The sequence below is a fragment of the Melitaea cinxia genome, chromosome 12 (assembly GCF_905220565.1).
Source record: "Melitaea cinxia chromosome 12, ilMelCinx1.1, whole genome shotgun sequence".
Classification (NCBI taxonomy): domain Eukaryota; kingdom Metazoa; phylum Arthropoda; class Insecta; order Lepidoptera; family Nymphalidae; genus Melitaea; species Melitaea cinxia.
Window position 1 is genome coordinate 2,311,958 of NC_059405.1, and position 24,233 is coordinate 2,336,190.

The following is a 24,233-nucleotide window of genomic DNA, read 5'->3' on the forward strand; positions in this document are numbered from 1 at the left end:
TAATTTACCGCCTGGTAAGTGGGCTCTAGGCCGAGTGATCCAATTACATCCTGGTACCGACAACTTGGTGCGAGTAGTCTCCGTCAAAACAAGAAATGGCTCGGTTATCAAAAGACCCGTCATAAAGCTGTCTATTCTACCCGTCAACATCGAACCGTCAAATAGCAGTGAAAATAAAAGCAGCGAAATAATCGTAACTACAAACGAAATATCATCACGTAACAACAAACAAAAAACATCAAAGAAAACCTTCTACAGCCATTTTTTATCGATTCTGATGATCTTTATGCTATTTATGTCTTCAACAGTGCAAGCCAACTACAACATCATGAGATTGAGCGATAGCCAATATATCTATTTTGAAAAAATCGGAAATATGCGCGTAATACAAGATCAATGGAAGTTAGTGGCATACTACGATATGGAACCTTATCTGTACGGCACAAGGATACTTAACAATTATATTAATCACTTGCAAAGTTTATGTAAAAACTCGACTAAAAGTATACATTGTAACATAATATTACAACAGCTGATCCACGAAATCAACGAGCTCAAGTACAACGACCGCATATTACTAAGTCAGCATTTTGATAATCGTAAGCGCAAGCGCCGAGGCCTTGTCAATGGTGTCGGTTACATCGCGAATACATTGTTCGGCGTCTTAGACGAGCGTTTTGCGTCTCAGTATGAAAAAGACATTAATTTAATTCGAATCAATCAAAACCATCTAGCACAGCTGTGGAAAAATCAAACATCGATTATAGAAGCGGAAAATAACGTTTTAAAAAGGATAGAATCCACAATGGAAAGACAGTACAAGACTTTTAATCAACACCTTAACAACTTAGAAAAGGAGTCATATGATATTAAGATTAAAATGTCGGACATAGAAAATACTAATGACTTCATCATGTCCAGCATCATAGCTAACAATGTCCTGGCAAATTTGCGTAATATTCAAGATACTCTTCTAGATACCATTACTAACCTTCAACATTTTAATGTGCATCTTTTGTCACCTATTCAGATGGAAAACGAGCTAAGTATCATATCCAGCCAGATAACAAAGGATTTGTCATTACCGTTAGATAATCTCCGAAATAATTTATCCAACTTATACAGGATTTTAAAGGTCAAAGCTAGAATGACGAAACAATATTTCATTTTTGAGATCCAAATACCTCTTACAAGTAGAGACGACTACGAAATCTACAATGCCATACCTCTCTATCACCAAATCGCTAACTCATCACGTACTATGGTTAATCTTCTTCCAGTATCTGATCACATAGCAATAAATTTAAAGAAAGATACCTTCATACCGGTAACTGAGAATGACTTTAAGAACTGTATAGAATATAACGATAATATTTTATCAAATTATCTTTGCCAAATTCAAACGCCCGTCTACGAAAGACAGACGGACGAGAACCTTTGTATAAAAAGTAAACAAACGAACAGCTGTGAAATCATAACTAGCGCGTGTCAAACTACATGGAAAAAGCTTACTAAGTTAAACACATATCTAATTAATTGTTGCGGGCAATGTACCTTTCGTTTCATATGTCGAGATCGGGTTACCGTCGAACAGGTGACGGGTATTAATATTATAATTCTCGGTACCGACTGCATCATTCGGGGAAATACGCTAGTGATAACGCCTCATAAAATAATGACTAATGAGTTAAATATCGAGCCGGTAATCTTTGCACCAGAGATCGCACCCGTCAATAGCATCATCAATATATCCATCCCTATCCACACGATGAATATATCAGACGGTTTCGGACAAGATATCGATAACATCGAAAACAATATAAAGCAGCTAAAGTCGGCTTCGGACAGCCTAGAAAATGAATCCAATAGCCTGAGCTATCATGACGTCCATCACTACGTCGCCATCTACTGCCTGGCGGCCGCAGGGCTGGCGGTTGCGGGCGGCGCGTGGGTGCGCGCGACCTGCAGACGCGCTCGAGCCGCGCGCCCGCCTCCGAGCAGTGATCAGCAGGACACTACTGTACATTGTGTGTGTTCCAAAAATTTTAAGTGTATAAGTGTGAGTGAAAAAGCAGAGCAAAGTGATTACAGTGTCAGTGTTCTCGGTCAAGACATTCCAAATCAGACTAATCGATCGGTTCATAAAAACACTTCGCCTGTTTTATTAAAATGTAATTTTAGACGTACTCGCTAACTAAAAATTGTCGGGTCCATTTGTAAATTAGCCTTTAAGATTTTATGTCGGTTTCATCCTTGTTTTAGTTTAGCTCACATCATCCATACCTCACTCATCTTCTCGCCCGGGAGCATGTACGGTTCAGCCGCACATACATATCGCCCGATCAGCAGTTTACGTTAGTTGCACGATTCATTAGCTAAATACATCAGTTCACGTTCACATATCATCATCGTACAGCGCGTTCGTGAGCTCATTCATATCAATTAAATATTAGCAAATATATTTATATTTTAACATTTATTTTTATATCTTTTATCTACCATAATCAGCAGCAGCAATTCAGGTGTAACATACAATATGTATTGTTCGTAATATCTGTGTGTAAACCGTAATTGTATTGTTTAGGTTTTATTATTGTGAACAATAAAAAAAAAAACCTTTCTTTCTAATATCCCACTGCCGGGCATCGACCTGTTTCCCCATGTAAGAGAAGGATCAGAGCTAAACGCACCACGCTACTTCAATTCAGGTTGGCGAATATAGTATTCCCTACTATGAGTAATGATCGGTATTAGGTGTACAGGATAACAACCGATACCGACGGCTTAACGTGCTCTCCGAGGCACGGTTGGGAGACACACAAGGGCTGCACAAACACCCATCACGGCAAACATCTGTATGGTCAATACAAATGTTTGTCATGTGTGGGGATCGAACCCGCAACTACTAGCACCACAAATCAGTGCTGTGACCGTTGCGCTAACGCGGCGTCTATTAATGTCTTTGACTATTATTTAAATAGCGCGGATGATTTCGCTAATATCACGTAGAATGGAGATGACACGAAGAACATTAATTGACAGTATTTTTCTTAAAAGTAACTGCGTAGATACTTGCTAATTTTGTTTCTGCAGAATCTACATTCCGAATCGGCGGTAGTTTCCATTTTGATTAAAAATAATGTTATAAAAGAATAATACAATTATAATTTTTTAAAATGATGCTTCAAAACTTGTTTTACAGCCTACTTTAATGAAAGAGATTTCTTTTTAACTTTATTTGACACTTCAATATTTATATGTGCATGTAATTTATTTTTATCTAATAAATTAATTTTTTTTAAATATATATATATAATATATATTAACACAGTAATATTAGCTATATATGATATTAGTACGACGTTAAAAGATGACCTTTGCCAATGACATTAGCATTGCAAGTGTTGTTCTATAAGTGCCAACGCGCTGTCAACTGAGATTAAAATAATTAGGTCTCGTGTATAGTTCAAATAACTTTTACACCGAAAAGTAATAACCTTTCACTTCTAAATACCAAAAAAGTTAGTAATAAACAAGTTTAAACTAAATAAACAGTATGTGTATTATATATAGTAGCTTAAAATTATGATACTTTACATTTTGATTGTTGTTCAAGATTACTAATACGCTTTTATATGTTGTGGATTGTATACTTTACTGCTGTGTGGTTACAGCAGTAAAGAATATAGCCACTCCCTCTCTTCCCGTGGGTGTCGTAAGAGGCGACTAAGGGATAACACAGTTCTGCTACCACCTTGGAACTTAAAAAGCCGACCGATGGCGGGATAACCATCCAACTACTGGCTTTGAAATACACAGGCGGAAGACGGGCAGCAGCGTCTTCGGTGCGACAAAGCCAGCCCTGCGATCACCAACCCGCCTGCCCAGCGTGGTGACTATGGGCAAAACACATGAGTTCGCGCCATTTTTGGCGCGAACTTGTCGAAGCCTATGTCCAGCAGTGGACTGCAATAGGCTGCAGTGTGCGTGTGTAGGTACCTACTTGAAATGCTTTCAAAGATATTTTCTAAAAAGAATTCAAATAATAAACGAAACCATGTTTTAAAATATCCCTCATCATGCGAGATAAAGTTATAAACATACCTATAGTAAGTTCTCTTTAGTAGGTACGTCAAGAAAACTCATAACGATTAGAAACTAAACACTTTATTTATAATTGTGTTTGCTCACAAACGGGAAAAAACCGACTTTAATTTCATCGACGAGTAATACAACGTAGATCGACGAAAAAATAGTCAAAATCGGTACACCCAGTAAAAAGTTATTGCGGATTTTCGAGAGTTTCCAGAGATTTCTCTGGGATCCCATTATCAGATCCTAGTTTCCTTATCATGGTACCAAACTAAGGATATCCCCTTTCCAACAAAATAAGAATTGTCAAAATCGGTACATCCAGTAGAAAGTTATGCGATATAATATAACGTAGGTAGACGAAAAAAGCGTCAAGTAAAAACGCATTATTAGATATAACTCGAAAAGTAGTTGTTAGATCTCAAATAAATTTAAATGGGACCAATTGACACACACCACCTTTCGATTAAAAAAAATTTGTCGAAATCGGTCAAAAGTTCTGAGGTATTTATACATTAAAAAAAATACAGTCGAATTGAGAACCTCCTCCTTTTTTGGAAGTCGGTTAAAAACCAAACGCCTTCAAAAACACAGTAACATAATACATTTCTTATCTGTATCCTATAATATAAAGGTAACCCTACACGTTGTTAATCATCGCGCTTAAACCGCAAAGTTCCACATTTATTCGTACGAAATACCTTACATAATGTGTTATTCGGTACGCGATATGCGAACAATTTCGCGAGCGTTCATTAGGAATAGTAAACCCGCTTTGAAGTATCAAATTCATAAATAACGTTCGCGTATTACAACGATATAATATCTACAGGATAATGAATATCTGAATAATCAAATTTATTCGAAAGATATGTAATATCGTTTCTTTATGTTCGTTAATGAAGTCGCACCTTTTTCTTTTTTGCCTATCTATACGAAAGTAGTTAGCAAAAGCGGACTTTAAAGCCATACCTACTAACTTCTATCTATTCTTTTATATATATATATATATAAAATAATGTTGCTCAACGCATAATTCGAGAATGGCTCGACCAATTGGGCTAACTTATTTTTGCCCATAGAAGGTTTTAGTACAAAAAAAAATAAAATAGAAAAAACAATTAATTTTTAGTATTTATTTTTGACAGAACGAAGTCTGTCCAGGCAGCTAGTATACCTATGTATATTTTATGTAAACCTACCATTTAACATTATGATGTACAAGAAGTTCAGGTAAATGTACAAACTCAAAATAATAGTTATTATAATAGTAATATTCAGCTATTATAGTATTGGCCAGTATTCTGAGAACAAATTCATTAAACGATAGAAAATATAAGATTAGATTATTATCTGTGGTGCCCCGCATGAAATGCATTTTGGCGCCTTTTTTCCCGGTAAAAATACAACGGGGTGCGTTTGGAATCACGTTTCGTAGAATGAAAGCTGCATAGAGGAAATAATTCTTAGAATTTATAGCATTAAATTGGTATGGATATTGGGTTCATTTACATACGATGATAGAAATAGGATTTATTATGATCAAACATAATTATTTTAATATAAAATCTAATTAACACTAATATTATTTGGGCATTTCAATATTTTGATAATACTTTTTTTAATTTTTAAAATTTAAGTACTTAAGCACTAACTTCGTTATAATGGTTACCTTCAAACTTTCATCAAACAATTTAAATGCTTAGCTCTCGATTGAGGAAGTTTTTAAGTGTTTATCAGCAATTTATTTTTTATTTTTTTATTTTTCGCTGTTTTTACCGAAAATTGGAATCAAATCTACGGAATAGTAGTAAAGTTGACTTGACTAATATCTAATATCTTTTTTTTTAAGCCGTCACCCACCACCTCCTAGAGTCGGACCACGTCCTAGTTTTACTAGGCAGTCATAGGACTGTCGATCTGTAGTTTGTAAGAAAAATCGCCTGTGGTATTAATATAATTATAATGAATGTTTAGCAAAAGGCATGGGCATTTTGAGCCTGTGGATGTAAATTATTAAATTAAAAAATATATATATCTATCTAATATCTTGACTAAATATCTTTAATATTTACCTTTATTTTTTTGTTCAGTCTGTTCAGGACTGCCGCTATCCCTCGCTCTCGATGCGGCCCATCTCCGTAACTCTAACCTCTCGTACCCGTACCAGCCTAGTAGCTCGTTCATGGCTGTCTCTGCAAACTCCTGAAACATTAAATGGATTATTAACCAGAGACAATGGTGTAATTTTTAATGATTTTACATAACCTGCTAACTGGGTTATGGGGGTAATACGATTATTACGATTACGATTCAGCCTGTAACATCAGACAGCTGGGCACATGCCTCTTTTTCCAGGAGAGGGGGAATGGTGTAATAGTGCACGAAGTTCATTAAGTTCACTTCAAAAAGTTCACATAATAGTGTGATATTAGTGTTACAAATATAAATTGAAATGTGTCCATCGAATTCCATTTAAAGTATTTATTTAGACGGGCTGATCATCGAAACTTCAAGACCAATCTCTAAATGGATCGATGATAATGAATCGCGATTTTCTTTGTATGGAAATCTATTCCACACAATCGTACGTTTTCTAAAAGAGACGAGGCCTTGTGTTCTTAGTGATAGTAAACTGTGTAAAATTTATCTCCATATATCTAGAGTTTTCTAGGGCGTATCTAAGGTTATTTAGGACTCTGGCATGATTAAGTATTAAAAGATACCGTAACTCACAAAGTGAAGCTACGCTTATTTATAGTAAATTTACATCCCATTAGATACAACCGTGTCATGTTTTAAACATGAATTATTTTTGTGTGTGTCATAAATAATATACTTATTAATGGTAAGCCTCACACTAGTGTGAAATAAAATTTATTACACACACATATGGTGATATCATGGTCTTAAAAAAGGTCAGGTCAAGAGTACCCTAATCCGAAGAGCATGTATGAAGGGAATAATGAAAGTGGATAAAGCGAAAGAAGTATGTAAGGATCGTAGCAAGTGGAAAAAAGTGGTCTCTGCCTACCCCTACGGGAAAGAGGCGTGATTATATGTATGTATGTATGTATGTACATTTTTTTAACACTATATCTACATATTTACAATTCACAACTTAAGAACTAAATATTTACAGATAGTTTTGGTACAAATCATGTCCGCGTGGAATTGTGCCGAGAATGCTGGCAGAATTTCCCCGTTGAATCGCTATGCCGATTCTCTGGGCAAAAAATGCACCAGCCCTCTTGTCACCAGTGGAGGCAATAAGGCGAGGAGTAATCTCATTTAAAAAAAATTTAGCACTGCTACTCCAAGGTCCAAGTGTGTGTGTATGTGTGAGTGTGTGTGTGTATGTACATTAAAATTTTTGAATAACGAAAAAAGGGCAGCAACACCAAGTTCAAAATTAAAATTTGGCAATCAAAATAGATTATTGATTAGTGTTGTGAGTACCAAATAATGAATGTTTTTTCAGAAACCCACAACTTTGAATTGGCAGCACTGCTTTTATTTGACAACCCATTTAACAGCAAATAGTTGCTTTTTTAACCGACTTCAAAAAAAGGAGGAGGTTACTCAATTCGACCGTATATATATATATATATATATATTTTTTTTTTTTTTTTAATGTATGTTCGGTGTCGGTCGGTTTAATGTAACTTTTTTAGGAGCGGTCAATTTTTGATATGATATTCAAAAATGTTTAGAATTCCTAATTGTGGGTAACACAAAAATAAAAATCGTACATATTAAAAATAGCATGGTGTCGTCTCCTGTCAAAGATTTTCATTGTAATATGAAAACTTTGAATAGTTACGAGTCTCTGTAAAGAACTCACTATAGACGGCGCCACGGTTCGCTTAAACCGAAAGTAAAAATCATCATATCAAGAGTTTCGCTCTAGCGGGTATATCGTTCCATAGCTTAATTGGCTAGAGCGTCGACACGGTATGTCGAAGACGCGGGTTCGAATCCCGCTGGAGCGGTCAATTTTTGATATGATATTCAAAAATGTTTAATGTAACTTCTTCGTTTATGAACCGATTTTGATAATTCTTTTTTTGTTGGAAAGGAGATATTCATAGTTTGGTACCATGATAAGGAAACCAGGATCTGATGATGGGATCCCAGAGAAATCGAGGGAAACTTTCAAAAACCGTAAGGGTGACTAGTAAATTTAATCATGTTTTCATTGAGTACTATAAAGCACTACTATTTAATAAAGGTCTGGAGTCGATCTGATGATGGAGAAGAAAGATAGTCGAGGGAACTCATCAACAATTTACAGCAATTACCTTCTTTTTGAACTTAATTCGTTTCTATTGATGAGAACTTTGCACCTATATGAGTTACAAGTGCCATTACAGTCTGATGATGAAGACGAAAGATAGTCGAGGGAACTTTTCAACGATTTATAGCAATTACCTGCTGTGTGATCATCTGTGTCGCAGGACCAGGTTTGATGATGGAGCCCATAAACACTCGAGGGAATTTCTCAACAATTTACAACAGTTACCTTTTGCTGTTTGACGACCGCTTTGATATAATGGTGCATGTGCCGTGTCGGCGGCGCCTAAACACCGACAGTCACGGGTTCTATTCCCGCTCGGAGTGGATATTTATGTTTATACAAATATTTATTTTCGGTCTAGTTGTTAATCCTTGTGGTTCTCCCAACCTAGCCTCGGAGAACACGCTAGGCTGTCAGTCCCGGTTGTTATTACGTACACCTGATAGCGAACTTTACTCATAGTATGTCGACGCGTTAGCGCAGCGGTCACAGCACCGGCTGTTGCGCTGGCGTTAGCGGGTTCAATCTCCGCGCACGACAGACATTTGTATTGGCCATATAGATGTTTGTCATTGTCTGGGTGTTTGTGCTTGTGTATTGTATATGTTTCCGGACCCCCTACACAAGAGAAAAAGCATCCTTGTTAGGTCTACCCATCACTAAAAATTGTAAAATAAAATAATTTTTAACAAAAAAAAAAACCGACTTCAAACAGGAAACTAAAAAGTGCCAACTTCAAAATTATAAAATATTTATTTAATCATTTCTGATTAACTAAATCAAAATACGAATTACTTTGTACTAAGTAAATTTATTTTTCACTTTTTAGTTTCCTTTTTGAAGTCGGTTTTTTTTTTGTTAAAAATTATGTTAATTTGTTGTGGTTGTTTGGTTTGACATTTCATTATGGATAAAACTTACACGCAACGCTTGATTTTGAATTTGTTGAAATTTTTATCAAAATAATGGTTCTGTTCGTCAAACTTATGCCCTTCGTCTATTTTATGGCGTACATAATCTTCCTTTAGGCTTAGCTTCCTTAGAACGGCAAATTCGAATAATAATGGATTGTTTTTCGAACCACGTTTAGGTACTCTTATTGATAATGTGTATCCTATGAGATGTGAGTACAGTATACACTGAAGAAGCTATAACCGCTGTAACGGAAAACATTGAAGAAGATCCAAATCAACCAGTCCATATGCCTCCAAAAACGATGATGGTCAGAATGTTATTATTAATGGTGAACGGTATACGGACATGTTTAAAAATTATTCGTGCCTCCATTAGCTGACATTACTCTTGCTGATATGTGGTTCCAACAGGACGGAGCCACATGCCACACAGCGCGCGCAACATTTGATTTACTCAAATAAAACTTTTGATGAAAGAATAATTTCACGTAATGGTCCAATTCATTGGCCCAACAATCTAATATATAAAATTCTCGTGTCGCGGTGTTTGTAGTTAAACTCCTCCGAAACGGCTTGACCGATTCTCATGAAATTTTGTGTGCATATCGGGTAGGTCTGACAATCGAACATCTATTTTTCATACCCCTAAGTTGTGGGGGGGGGGGACTAAGTGGGTTATTATGATATACGGCAAAACAACGTTTGCTGGGTCAGCTAGTATCATATAATTTAATCCCATCGGAAGGTTATTTTTTTTTTTTAGTGTTATGTAAATTATCTTATCTACGTTAATATATCAGACGCTAAACTCGTTTAATAAAGAAAAAATTAAAAAATCAAAAGAAAAATGGTTTTTGTTTATACGATTTTTGGAGTGCGTTATTGTGTTTTATTAATGTAACATGAGTTTAAATAATAAATTTAAAAAAATACAATTAGTTCGGTTAATCCCTACTATAACTGGTTCAAAAAACTAATTAAATTTCTAGTTTTATAATTACACGTTTGTGTTAGGATATTATAATTCTCAACTTTTTTTTCACGCATTACAATTTCAAGCAATAACAATACTTTTACAAAACGTTACATCTTTTTATAGCGGCACAGATATTTCTTAAATTACGTTCCTTTTTTTTTTTTCAACGTATCTTATATATGTTTGAGAATTTATTAACTTGATCACAGGCAATAAAATACAACGATAAAGAGGTCAAACGCGACTGTTCGTTTTAAAAAATCGTTGTTTAAGAATATGTAAAATGGGATTTTTTTATTTTATTTTTAGTGATGTAGCGTAAGCTGTTATTGTTTTGAAATGATAATTTATTTGTTTTTTAATTGCCTTATATATCTTCTTTATTTGAAAATTGGAACGAAAAAGATTTGTTTTTTTAATTGTCTGTCGCAGCTAAATGTCTGAAGTGGTTTAATTTGATGAAAATTCTGTCTAGCTTTTGAGACATAAAGAAACAATATAAGTCCGAATTATTCCTGTTTTCCAGGATAACTTTTAAGGATAGTTTACATGCATTACATACCTATTCCAATTTCTTAAAAAAAAATTCTTGTTCCTACAATGAGATAATTGGAAGTATATTTAGAGATATACAGCGTTCATCGTTATCAATTTAAATACGTTAATTACCCCAAGCATTTTTTACCAATACGCGCCCCTATGATCTATGCGTCGATATGATGATCATCTATATGATAACTGAGGTAGAGTCATCATTGGCCTTGGTCCGTCTATTGCAGACGATTTAGACAGTGTCAGACAGACACTGTTTCGCCTAGGACACTCTTCAGGAAAACGCAGAGATGCCTAAGCTCTGCGCCACCCTCTCGACCTCACTGGCTAGGCCCACAGGAACGACGAATCGATACGTGTGGAGCCAGTTCAGCTGCAGGAGCCTTTCGCATTTCAGAGCTTTGCCACGAATGCTTGACGGATACCCCATTCCGGGTTTCAAATGGAGGTTTATCCCTCGGCCGTCTTTTACGAACCCCACGGGAAAAAAGGGAATGGTGCTATTCTACTCGGCTGACACCATACGGCATAAAGGTAAAATAGGGTACAGCAAGAAATATCCTGCTCAAAATCTGGAGCACCCGGACTGGTCAAGTACCTCGAACTTACAGAAGATGACAGCTAAATAATACTGCTATCAAGTTCTATGTTCCTGTGGTGAGTAAGTTGACCTGGAGGGGACTGGGATAGGGTCGCCAAAACGCTTGAGATATAAGCTACGGTAATTGATAACCCGTACGCTTATGATCTTTAATCGTTATATACTATCCTTCCGAAGGCTGAGCAGGTCACTGATATAGGTATGATTAGTATATCATAGTAGCGTACTATTATGTATATTTTGCAGACAGTAATATGTATATGTTATAACATATTAAGATACACGAATAACAATATTATATGTCACACACGCTATGATCTCGTGTCGCGTCTTAAAGGGCGTTCATTATCCTTTGCTTTGACATGCGATGATGTATAATTAATACAAGGTGTTGGTGTCCGACATCAGGCGATTATCTTTCAAACAATGTCCGGTGTAATTGGGGCTCCTTTACTTAGACTCTTTTGATGATACTTCAGAAAGAGAGATTACAGAAAAGGAGTAAACTCCGATCGTGCGTCAGAGCTAACATATGCACTTTTTTGTAGTCTTTTAACTATCCAGGTGATAACAAAATTGTTTCCGATAGTTACAAATAATTAAAAAAATCGATCGACCATTAATCAAAAAAAAAAATCTATAAATTTTACTCCGACATTTTTCAATTACTGTCAATGCGCTTTCCATAAATTTTATACAAAATAAAGATAAGTAGAAATAGTTTAGTTTCTATTTTTATTTACAATTCGCTAACGCAATGACATTTATATTTATCTAAATATGAAACTATGAACCAAATAAAATAGCGTATAAAATCACTTACACGAATTTTACGAATTATCATGACGTTCTTATGTTGTGAAAATGAGACTAGAAATGATAGAAATATTTATTAAGTTTTCATAAGGAATCCGTAATTTATGAAGTTTATGAATATTCCATTCTATAAATGACTTTAGGCATAATTAAATAATACGGCTAATAAGAAGCACAATTCGATAATAATACAATAGTACAACACCGAATCTCTCTATTCACCCTACTGGACATACCTTTTGGGACCGTTTAAATGTTTTTTTTTTTAATATATATTTTACTAAAAAGAGCACTAATGTTACACTAACGTCATGCGTAAACACAAAGAAGTTTTCATAACAATATTAAATATCAAAACTGTACAATATTACATTATCTATATAACCCTAAATCAAAACAAATATTACTCGGCCGAAATATTTAGGTACCGCAGACAAAATACATGCATCCGCGTATTAATTAAGGTATTATTGGATACTTGAAAATTCATATTTCAAATTCAAGGTTTGCTACATACGGCCTCGAGCTACGAACAACAAATATTCGATAGCGGATACCCGTTACAGCTTTAATTATAGCCGTAACTTACGCAGTATATTTGTGTTTACCTATCAGATGTATAATTTTTAATGTTAAAACTTAGATGTAAATTAAGGGAATCATTTTTTTTTAATGTTTGATACCCACACCACACCTATTTTATGATTGAAACCTAATTGATAAGTATTCGCCATTTTGGATGAGGATTAAGACATTTGATACACGATATTTTTATTCACTACATTTGACCATATCTTCAGATACGATTTTATATCAAATACTCGTGCAAAACAGGAAGGAATTGTCTTACTATCGCGGCAAATATGTCCATTGTCATAAATTAAATAAGAATATTATCTATACCTTTAAAATATAATTATATATAATTTGTCTTTACTTAATATTAAGAACAACTGTGACTTATATACTGACTTATAGATTGTAACACACACAAATATTTTAATATATTTCTTTTATTATTGTAAGTTTTAAAATTTAGAACTTCGAATGTAAATATGCCAAGTCAAACCCAATAAGGGTTTAATGGCATTGTTACTGGTGAAATAAAATATGTGTATATACATATGTATATAAAAATAAAATATAAATAAATATATTTGTTACTTTTTCACGCAAAAACTACTAAGCCAACAATGAAACATAGTAGGTACGCAGATAGCTGAAGTAATAAAAAACCCATAGGTAGCTTTTATCTTCCCACGTAATCGGTAGTTATTCAGGTAAAACTGAAGCCTGCAGCTAGTAAAATATAAATATGAAGTCTGACGTTTCCCTAGTTTTGTGTAATTACGTAAAAGCTATTTCAGCTTACCATATTCTTAACATTTTCGTTTGGCAACAGTTTTCGTACTCATTTGACACGTGCCCAGGAAATCCAACTCGATGTACACACGACACATGAGACATTTTCCTCTTGTAATTTGTGACACTGCGTTTCTATTTACCCTATTAATGAAGGTTAGATGCTGATCTGTAATATCGGTGTAACATAGACGGTAGTCTGTTTCTAAGGAAAAATAATACCCGTGTGTTAGGTAATAGTTTACTGATTGCAATTTTTTTTTCAAACCACAAAAATAATCTTTTACATTTAAGACCATCTACAATGTAAAAAAAAAACTATCACGTTGATGTACATTTGGTCTTGTTCATAATTCAAATTTCCATCTATCTAAGATTTAATGAGATAAAAGCTCACGCTTAAAGTTTTATGTCCGACTATAGACATTGGCGCAGTTTGCAGTGAACCTTTTGCTACGATGTGCTTTTTGCTACGGGGGTGGGGGGTTCGATTCCCCGCCTCGAGTCCGGGTGTGATATATGTATTTATTTATGTATAAGAAATATTAATATATACGCTTCAGCCTGTAATATCCCACTACTAGGCATAGGCCTCTTTCCCCATGTAGGAGAAGGATTAGAGCTTAATCCACCACGCTGCTCCAATGCGGGTTGGCGGATATATTCCCTACTATGAGTAACGATCGCTATCAGGTGTACATGATAACAACCGGGACCGACGGCTTAACGTGCTCTCCGAGGCACGGTGGGGAGACCCCACAAGGACTGCACAAACACCCAGACCACGGCAAACACCTGTATGGCCAATACAAATGTTTGTCATGTGCGGGGATCGAACCCACAACCGCCAGCGCAACAGGTACAATCCATGGCTGTAACCGTTGCGCCAACTCGGTGTCGATATTAATATATACGAGTATTTACCGAAAAAAAAACTTGTAGCCATATCAGTCGGATGTTACCTATAACACAAGCATAAAGTTGATTACCTACACATTACATTACATACATATTACATAGGAACAGACGACCGTGTGTGTGTATGTGTTATGGATATTTATATTTTTAATTCCAAATAATTAGTAATAATTATAAAAACGTAAAGTTTTATCGTCCAAAACAACTCCGTAAACAAATCCGATTTTCCAGAAACTAACCGACACCAGGGATATTCCGGTATGGGTTATTTACCTTTATAAAACGGTATTTATCGAATCAAAATAACGGTAAGAGAATCATTCGGTAACCGAATCATATCGGTAATACAGTATCGAAATAAACCGGTAGTAGGCATAACTTTTGCGTCGTAAGTTTAAGCGGGCAATTCCCGTTCTTCTAGCTGCGCTGCGCTAGCTCGGATTGCGGTCCGAACGTACACCATATCTCTATCTCATTCGCTCCCGTGTGTTGCGTGATTTTACTTAAGAGGAAAGGGTACCGAAGAGACTTTTCAAAAATAGGTATTTGAATAAAATGTTTCTGTCGCGCTGCATGCCGCTACCGCGCCCCGCGCCATCTCCGCCCCGTTTTTTCTATGTGTGACTGTCGTGTTGTTAGTGTGCGTGCGCCGGCTATTCAGCTATTAATTGTTGACGATATTTTAGTATTCGCATCTTTCGTTTGTGATTGACTACGAGTACATATAGCGCATAGTGCTATTTTTCTGAATTTGGTTTGTTTTATTGAATTTGTTCTGCATCGTATTGCTGTGACTAGGCTTACTATTATTGAATTTCGTAAACTACATAATATTATGTTTTATTATTTTGACTTGGATACTCTTTGTGACTTGATACATGTCTATATTTTTGTGGGTAATTATCGAAATACCTAGGTACTTTATTTATGAATTAGGTATGTAATTACATGGTTGAGGTGTGTGTAAGAATGGGTAATGAAATACATACATAATTATAGTGTATACATGTAGTACATAGTATAAGTGTAAGTATAGTATATATATGTAATGTAGTACATACACAGTATAAAATGTTTGCCTTAGTACCTATATAGTTTGTAATGTCTCATGTTTGTCGCAGTTATTAATACATAGGTATAGGTTATATATATTAATTAACATATAATTGCGGCGATATAACAATGGTTAAAAATAATATTATAAATAAAAAAAAAAAACAAGAAAAGCCGCCTGCGTGAAGAACAACTATGAGAAAGTCAATTGAAAAAGCTGGAACAAGATAAAAATTCAATAATTACACAAAGATAGCTAAATAAATCACACCAATTTCAAACATTATGTACTGTACACTTACAAAAATCATGAAGGCGACTTTTTCAATTATTATTTTATTTATATTTTTTTAGTTAGGCAAATTACGTAATCGATTGAATTTTTTTAAAGAGTGGTTGATTAACATGACATAACATAACAATACACTTTATTGAACACCAACAGAAAATAATAATACGTATCAGATTGATTTTTAACCGACTTCCAAAAAAGGAGGAGGTTCTTAATTCGACTGTATTTTTCTTTTTTTTTGTATATATGTTACTTCAGAACTTTTGAGTGGGTGGACCGAGTTCGACTTGTACGCAAAGGAAAAAAAGCCGACTTCAATTACATCGTCATGTAATACAACAAAGTGAGACGACAATATAGTTAAGTAAATACGCGTTGTTAAAGATTACTCAAAAACTTGTTATCAGATCTCGATGAAATTTAAATATGACTACACGATAAACATCAGCTTTCGATTAAATTTAAAATCATCAAAATCGGTACACCTAGTAAAAAGTTATGCGGTATAATACAACGTAGGTCGACGAAAATAGTCAAGTAAAAACGTATTATTTATATTACTCGAAAAGTTGTTGTTAGATCTCAAATAAACTCAAGTGAGACCAAATGACACACACCACCTTCCGATTAAAATAAAAATTGTAGAAATCGGTCCACTCAGTCAAAAGTTCTGAAGTAACATACATAAAAAATACAGTTAAATTGAGAGCTTCCTCCTTTTTTGGAAGTCGGTTAAAAATAGAAACCGATTTTACACGTCTATAGAATTCCTAAGTCGACAAGCTTGAACAGTGAAAGATTTAGTATAAACGAAAGAGGAGTGAGAGGGAAATTCAAGAAGTAAGCTTTCCTCAGAACGAAAACTGCGTTCATTGGAATCACTAAGAAATTTAAATCGTCGTTTTAGATAAGCAGGTACAACAGGATTAAAAAGAATAGAGTAAAGTAAGTTGAGAATATACGTATTCCCGAAGTAGGAAATTGGGTGCCACTCAGGGCGTAACTACTGCCGTATCAGCCGTATCAATGATACGGGGCCCTCTATTTACAGGGCCCCTAAGGTGTGTAAGCAAAAATTAGTAAAATGTTATCCACAATGTCACTTAATCTTGTGCTTCCTGGAAAAAAGAATAAAAAAACTGTCATACATACCTATAGAGTTTTAACTTCAGAAATGACTGAAGTCTGAAAAGCAGTCCCCTTTTATCCGAGTCAAGCGTGCGCCCAATTGTTGATAACATTCTGTATCGTTTATTTCGGGATTCAGTTGATCATTATGAACAATCAATTAATCTTTTTTATATAAGAATGGGGCCCACAAGCAGACGAAGCCATCTGATTTATAACGGCTACCGTCGCCCATGGCCTCTAGAGAAAAGATGTAGACACTAGACGCTTTAAAACCCCCAAATTTTAGCAAGGTCATTCCACACTTTGAATGTACGTGGAAACATTGCGCACGAAGCTCGCACATTGGTTGCAAACCACTGGTGGATACAATTAGCACCACTAGACTTCTTGACATCGAAAGAATGCAGAACACGACAAACGACACTGCTCATAGAGCACATTACGCATCGCGTGTTCGCACCGTGGAATGCTCGGTGGTGCTTTTCCCTCATCGTCAAGAGTTGAATTCGACGCAAAAAGAGTGCAAAGAATTTCGCTTACTTTTTCGCATAATATGCCAGAGAGCCTTCAGGTTCGCGCAATGATGGAAGTTTAGACTAAAAAAAGTTACCTTCGACAGCTTTTGTAAAAAACAAAAGGCATGGGTTCCATTTGGAAAGCCCAATAGTCTCTCGCCAATTCTGCTGTGTTTGAACTTTGCCCTAGCGATTTACTACCTGTAAGACCTGGAGGCATTGAATCTCTTCTTCAGGTTATGCGCCTGTGAATCCCCCATATAGATGCGGAAGATTCATAGGAATTCACTAATAGTATTGGCCTCACAGGCTGAAGCGAACGATCCCCCGCATCTATTGCTGCAGATCAAGGCTAATAACTCTCCAGCTTGGAACTACAAGCTCTTTAAATTAGCTTAAAATCCGAAATTCAAAACATTCATTCCATTAAAGAACTCATGGAATTATTACTGATAAAATTCAATAGCCTTGCATCCAATTTTCCAACTTGATGTTTTTCAAAACTAAAACTGATAAAAAATTACCTAAGGATTTCGATGGAACAGGAACAGCTACAGCAGACTACACTCACTATTGTCTATTCTAGGAGGAAGTTATAACTTATAATCAATAAATATTTATTTTAATTCAAAGCAAAGCATTTTTTGTGAGAAATCTTTACCCATCATTTGCCTGCCCCCCCACTAATTTTGATACAGGGCCCCAAGGTTCCCGGGGTTCCAAGGAATGCTACGCTAGTGGGGCCACTTGAGTTTTTTACGCAATTCAGAAATATGATTCTATTTGCGAAGTCCAAATACGAATCGCATAGGTACATAGATTCGACCAAATTTAATAATCTGCTCCTCAGTAATGTCAAGATAACAGCTAAGCAATTTTTTACCGATGAAAAAAAACAGAGGAGGGTCTAAAGTCGCTACGTCCCTATATTTATTTATGTTTGACCATGCATAGCTTTTTACAGAGTATTCCGAAATTGATAAAAAAATATATTGGAAAGAGTAAACCCCGAAGTTGTTTTTCGCCTAGGAGGCGAGGAAGAAGCGCGGCTCGCAGCTTGCTTGGCACAGGCATGGGAAAGAGCAGTCCTAATTTTTTAAACTTTCTTATTGTATTTTTTATTAGTATTACGGTAATAATAATCATAATATACTTTTTTGAAATCCTTGTATTGAGCCCTTTCATTTGATACCAAAAACAAACAACACAGTTATTTACCATAATTATCATTGTTATTTGTTAGCGAAACCCTTCGTTAGCCCAGGTTTGCACAGTGTTACAATAAAAACCGTATATACAAATACGGTTTCATTGTAGTTATGAAAAAAGAAATTATTTAATTCTGTTAATACGAATTTTAGAAAATATCGACTAAAAATAACATCACTAGTGTATCGATATAATTGTCGACTATGAGGCATCACTTCGCTGGCGTATATACGTATTGCTTTGACCCTTCCCTCCCCCAGACCTATCCCCCAAAAAGCAAGAAAGGGACAACTGCAGCTCAGACCGTTTTAGGTATATAATTTTTGACCAAAACAGTGTTTCGTAGTCGACTGTTTTCTCCTCAAAACATGGCAATTTTTTAAAAAATTTTTTTTTAGAAAATAAAAGAAGACTTCGGCTATGCCCCTATGTTTTCATTTTTTTGAAAATATGCATATATTTTTTTTAATGAGTGTCTGAAAATGTACAAAAAATTATGCAATATTTCGAGTTTTTGAAGTCTCCTAATTCCTATGATAATAAGAATATGAAAAAAATCAAAACATAGGGGCATGGTCATGGCAGCAAAGAGTTCTATGTCACAAAAATATTTGATCTAGTGTCATTATCCAGGGAGAAAACAGTCGACTACGTTTGTATGGAGAAAGACCCGGTACCCTTTCCTCTTAAAACTTATTTATTTGTGATAGACGACAGGCCCCGGGCGTGGCGCGAGCAAGTTTTCATTTCTTTTTCGTTAATGTTTACATTGCATATAACGAATAATTCAAAACAAAAAACTTAATTACTTTCATAGTTAAAGAAGCCAATCTTATGAAAAACCAAGCATTATCAATAAAAGCAAAGGAACATTACAGATTCTTCATTTCAAACGATGGCTCACAGATTTTGTCACCCTCTGTTACTTCTCCGAATCATTTAAAACCGAAATACATAACGTTATATTTCGGTATTACAGTTTAATCGGTAACCGTTTTATTACGGTTTTGGAACCGAAATAAAACGGTAACCTTTTCAATCGGTAACCGATTCATACGGTAACCGTTTCAAACGTTTACCTTTATGAATCGGTTTGGCGAACCCTGACCGACACAGCCATTAATAGAAACATATAGATTATATTAATATCGGTACTCCTTACCATAAGATGTCGATTACATAGTTTTTAATTTGTAAACAAAGGACCTACCCATATTAGCAGGTAATCAGCTTAAATTGTCAGATTAGGGATTACATCTACGACAAAAGGGCGGCCAGTTGTCGTCACAAAAGGTAACGCCAAAAATCGTGTCCGAAAAGATAACTTAAGCCTGTTCTTATATTCAAATAACTATTCGTTTTGTTTACGAACCGTTAAATTTGGAATATTTGATTAAAATTGAACAACATGATTTCAGCCTATATTACTTCTAGTTGTAGCTATTTGATTTTTTTTTATGCCACTAGGTCGGCAAACAAGCGTACGGCTCACCTGATGGTAAGCGATTACCGTAGCTTATAGAAGCCTGCAACAACAGAAGCATTACAAGCGCGTTGCCGACCCAATCCCCAATCCCCCTAGGAGGTCTGGTCACCTTACTCACCAACAGGAACACAATACTGCTTGAAAACAGTATTATTTTGCTGTGATCTTCTGTAAGGTCGAGGTACTACCCCAGTCGGGCTGCTCCAAATTTTGAACAGGAAATTCCTGCTGTGCCCTACCTCAGTTGATGGAAGATTTCCAAAAGTTTTAGTTTGTCGATTACGTTTTATCTTAAGTTTTACACATTCGTTTAGACTTATGTTTAGAAGTAAGTATATTATATATCTTGTAGTATACGACAAACTCAATATCTCATATCACAAATTCAAACTAAAATGTATTTAATCGTGAGTCTTAATGTTTTGTATATAAGAACAAATCTCATTCAAAAATACAAAAAAAAAAGCTAATAATACAGAGACACACTACTACCAAGATCAGATAAAAATAATAATGCATTATTGATATATTAATATTTTTTTTACTGCATACTAGGACCGAATTCATAACAATAGTGTTAGCATTTAAATTTGTAATTTCGACAATTATTAAAATATTGGATTTTGTGTCGATATTAAGTACTTATATTGTTTATACCTTTAATACCAGAACAGTACAGAGATGGTGACACCATCTTCCGAATGGTTAATATTCATTTACGACAAGCTGTACCCTGCGCGCGTTTCTACGCTGTTTATTTTTTATTTTTGTGGTCGTACCAACTCATAAACCTTTATAGGCTCATGCAAAACACTTTGCTGAAGATCATGACATGACATCATCATCATGATCATGACAAATGCATAGTTTACGATTCTATAAAAGACATGCAAACATTCAATTTTATATATATAAATTAGTCAGTCGCTATCTTTGTTATCTGTTTTGCAGGGTAGTTACACAATAAATACTGTTATCATTTAAATTTATGCTTCTAATAAAATTTTATAAGATTGTATCGTTCTTGCTGTGATTATTATTTGTTGAAGTACCGAAAGAGCATAAAGATGGAGACACCGTCTTCCGAATAGTTAATACAATTTTTGTGTTTGTCAGTCGTCATCTTTGTCATGTATTGCCGGCTCCTATAAATATGATAATTTATAAGTGAAGACGCAGTTATTATTTTTTATTGTGCGGCTAGCGTTGCTACTGGATAAGCGGCGTATAAGTGATTAGTGAACTTATTCAATGTAGTTAAAAGTGTGTATTGTGAATGAATTCAACTGAAAAATTTCAACTGAGGTAGGGCACAGCAGGAATTCCCTGCTCAAAATATGGAGCAGCCCGACTGGGGTAGTACCTCGACCTTACAGAAGATCACAGCTAAATAATACTGTTTTCAAGCAGTATTGTGTTCCTGTTGGTGAGTAAGGTGACCCGAGCTCCTGGGGGGAATTGGGAATTGGGTCGGCAACGCGCTTGCGATGCTTCTGGTGTTGCAGGCGTCTATAAGCTACGGTAATCTCTTACCATCAGGTGAGCCGTACGCTTGTTTGTCGACCTAGTGGTATAAAAAAAAATGAATAACCATAAATTTGAAGTGAGAAATAAGTGTTGCATTGAATGTTTTCAGTCTTTATTCTAGAATAGGTAGATGACAAATATCCTTAAGTCCGTAAAAACACATACACACCCAAACTACAATAGCTTCAAACTTTAATGACTAATGTTAACTATTTATTGCATAAATCAACCAAAGATATTTATTACATAAGAAGCTGTGCCCGCGACTTCGTTTGCGTGGAATTTAATAAAAAAGTTATTGTTCAGTTCGCAGAGTTATAAGATAAATAAATTTATAAAATAAAAGTAGCTTATTTACTCGTCGAAGTCGAAAGTCTCGTTAAAATCAGTTGAGCCGTTTCAGAGATTAGCCGGAAAAAGCAGACAGACAGACAAAAATGATAAAAAATGTTATTTTGGTATATGTACCGTGTATCCATATGCATTTAGTAATAAGCGGTTATTTAAATATTACAAATTACAGATTATGTTTTACAGAGAGGGATTTTATCTGTAAATCTTTATCAGTAACGAGACGGTAAAACCGCCCTTGCACTCTGTTAAGTCTGTATATTTTTTTATCTGCTTCTAAAGAGCACAATAAAGTATTAAATAAATAAAATAATAATCCCGCACTTTATTATCAATAATTTTCTCTTACCTGGGCCTGTCTGGATTGCTTAAAGCGATAAGATCACCTTTGCAAGCTCTCAGTCCATTTTCCTACTTTTTATTTATTTTTTGTACTATTATGTGTAAAGTCAGTCAAGTAATAAAATAAATGATATGTATAAAAGTAGGTAGACATCTCACATAAAGTTTGTCACAACACACAAACAAACCGCGGTCGTAACACTAGCTGAGCTGCGTCGATATTGTGATACCTGATCCTACATAAATGCTTTTAATGGCGGTAGCAAGGTAAATTTAGGAGCGGAGCAACCGACACTCGACCTACGTAGAGTTAGTTTACACTGGAAATTATAAAGACTTGTACGTTTTAGAATGTTAGGTTTGAACTTTTTAATTAGCCTCGCGATGAAAGATCGTGACTGGTCGTATTGGATAACCAATGACTTCGGAAAAACTAGGACATAAAATTGTTTTAAGGCTATGTCTTTGCTCTTACACCACTTTTTCTATTTCGTAAAGAAAATGTTCCGCATAATAGTGTAGGTTTAAGATTAAATGATAAAGGTATGTTGTTTTAAGTTGCGATACCTAATGGTTGACAGTTTCTTTTTTTTTTTTTAAAGGAACTGATGACAAAACTTACAGTAGTCTACTTGACATAAGAAAATTTCTTATTTTTTTCTGATTTTTGACTCACATACATGTGACGACTATCGTCTGTTAAAAGTCAACATAAGTATATTATGAATTTAGATCATGTCTTATTCGAAATTTGGCGGTTCGTGAGCAAAACGAATCGTTATTCTGAATATAGCAACTTGGTCGTAGTCATGTAACTATTCGACTTTGACTTGTTTTCATATTACTACCAAATTGCTGCAAACTTTCAGGTCACAATCAGGTCACAATTTGGAAAAAAGTCAAATTTCTGTCTCAATTCAGATAAAATACAATATGTGTAATTGTGTAGTATATTTCTGTCTCTCTTTCATCATCATCATCATCATTACAGCCTGAACAGTCCACTGCTGGACATAGGCCTCCACAAGTTTACGCCAAAAATAACGTGAACTCATGTGTTTTGCCCATAGTCACCACGCTGGGCAGGCGGGTTGGTGACCGCAGTACTGGCTTTGTCGCACCGAAGACGCTGCTGCCCATCTTCGGCCTGTGTATTTCAAAGCCAGCAGTTGGATGGTTATCCCGCCATCGGTCGGCTTTTTAAGTTCCAAGGTGGTTGTGGAACCTTGTTATCCCTTTGTCGCCTCTTACGACACCCACGTGCTGCGTGGCTACGGCACTAAAGAATTTAGCCACCCCCTCTCTTCCCGTGGGTCTCTCTTTCTCTCTCTTTTAATTAATAAATTTACGATTAAAACGACTGTCCGAAACTGAAAATTTTCTATTTTTTATTGCATGAAAAAACTACTTTTTATGTGTATTTTCAAAGAAAAAAAAGAAGAAAATGCTATAAAATATACATAAAATCACATTTTTCATGAGCTTATACTCAATACCGATGCTTAACAAATCATTCAGCGTAAAAAATGTAAAGTGCCTTTTTTCAATTTCGATATTATACGTAGGGACAATCGAAAAATGAAAACAAAAAACGTATAATTTTTTATACTAAGAACATAAGTGATGTGTATTGAATATTGATTTTCATTTTTTGATTGACTTAAAAAAAGGAGGACGTTGTCGATTCCACTGTATTTTTTATGTGTTGCTTGGTTACTATAATATTTTACTGAGTTGATTTATTCCAAAGCTGGGAGCTTGCTTTTTGTTCCATTTCCAAATTTGAGCGAGATCTGACG

The 24,233-nt window shown here is 35.2% G+C and overlaps 1 protein-coding gene and 1 long non-coding RNA gene across 2 annotated transcripts in view; one reads left to right on the forward strand and one right to left on the reverse strand.

The window, feature by feature from the left end:
* The window catches only part of LOC123658722 (sine oculis-binding protein homolog), a 59,548-nt gene that overhangs the window by 11,407 nt on the left and 23,908 nt on the right, over positions 1–24,233 (reverse strand). The window contains exon 2 of the mRNA XM_045594068.1: positions 6,168–6,297. Within this exon, the coding sequence (XP_045450024.1) occupies positions 6,168–6,297 (130 nt within the window). The remainder of the gene's footprint in view (positions 1–6,167; positions 6,298–24,233) is intronic.
* LOC123658724 lies at positions 1,864–20,373 on the forward strand. The gene is made up of 3 exons (XR_006743922.1): positions 1,864–2,538; positions 6,724–6,731; positions 20,363–20,373. It is a non-coding gene; the product is annotated as an uncharacterized LOC123658724 (long non-coding RNA).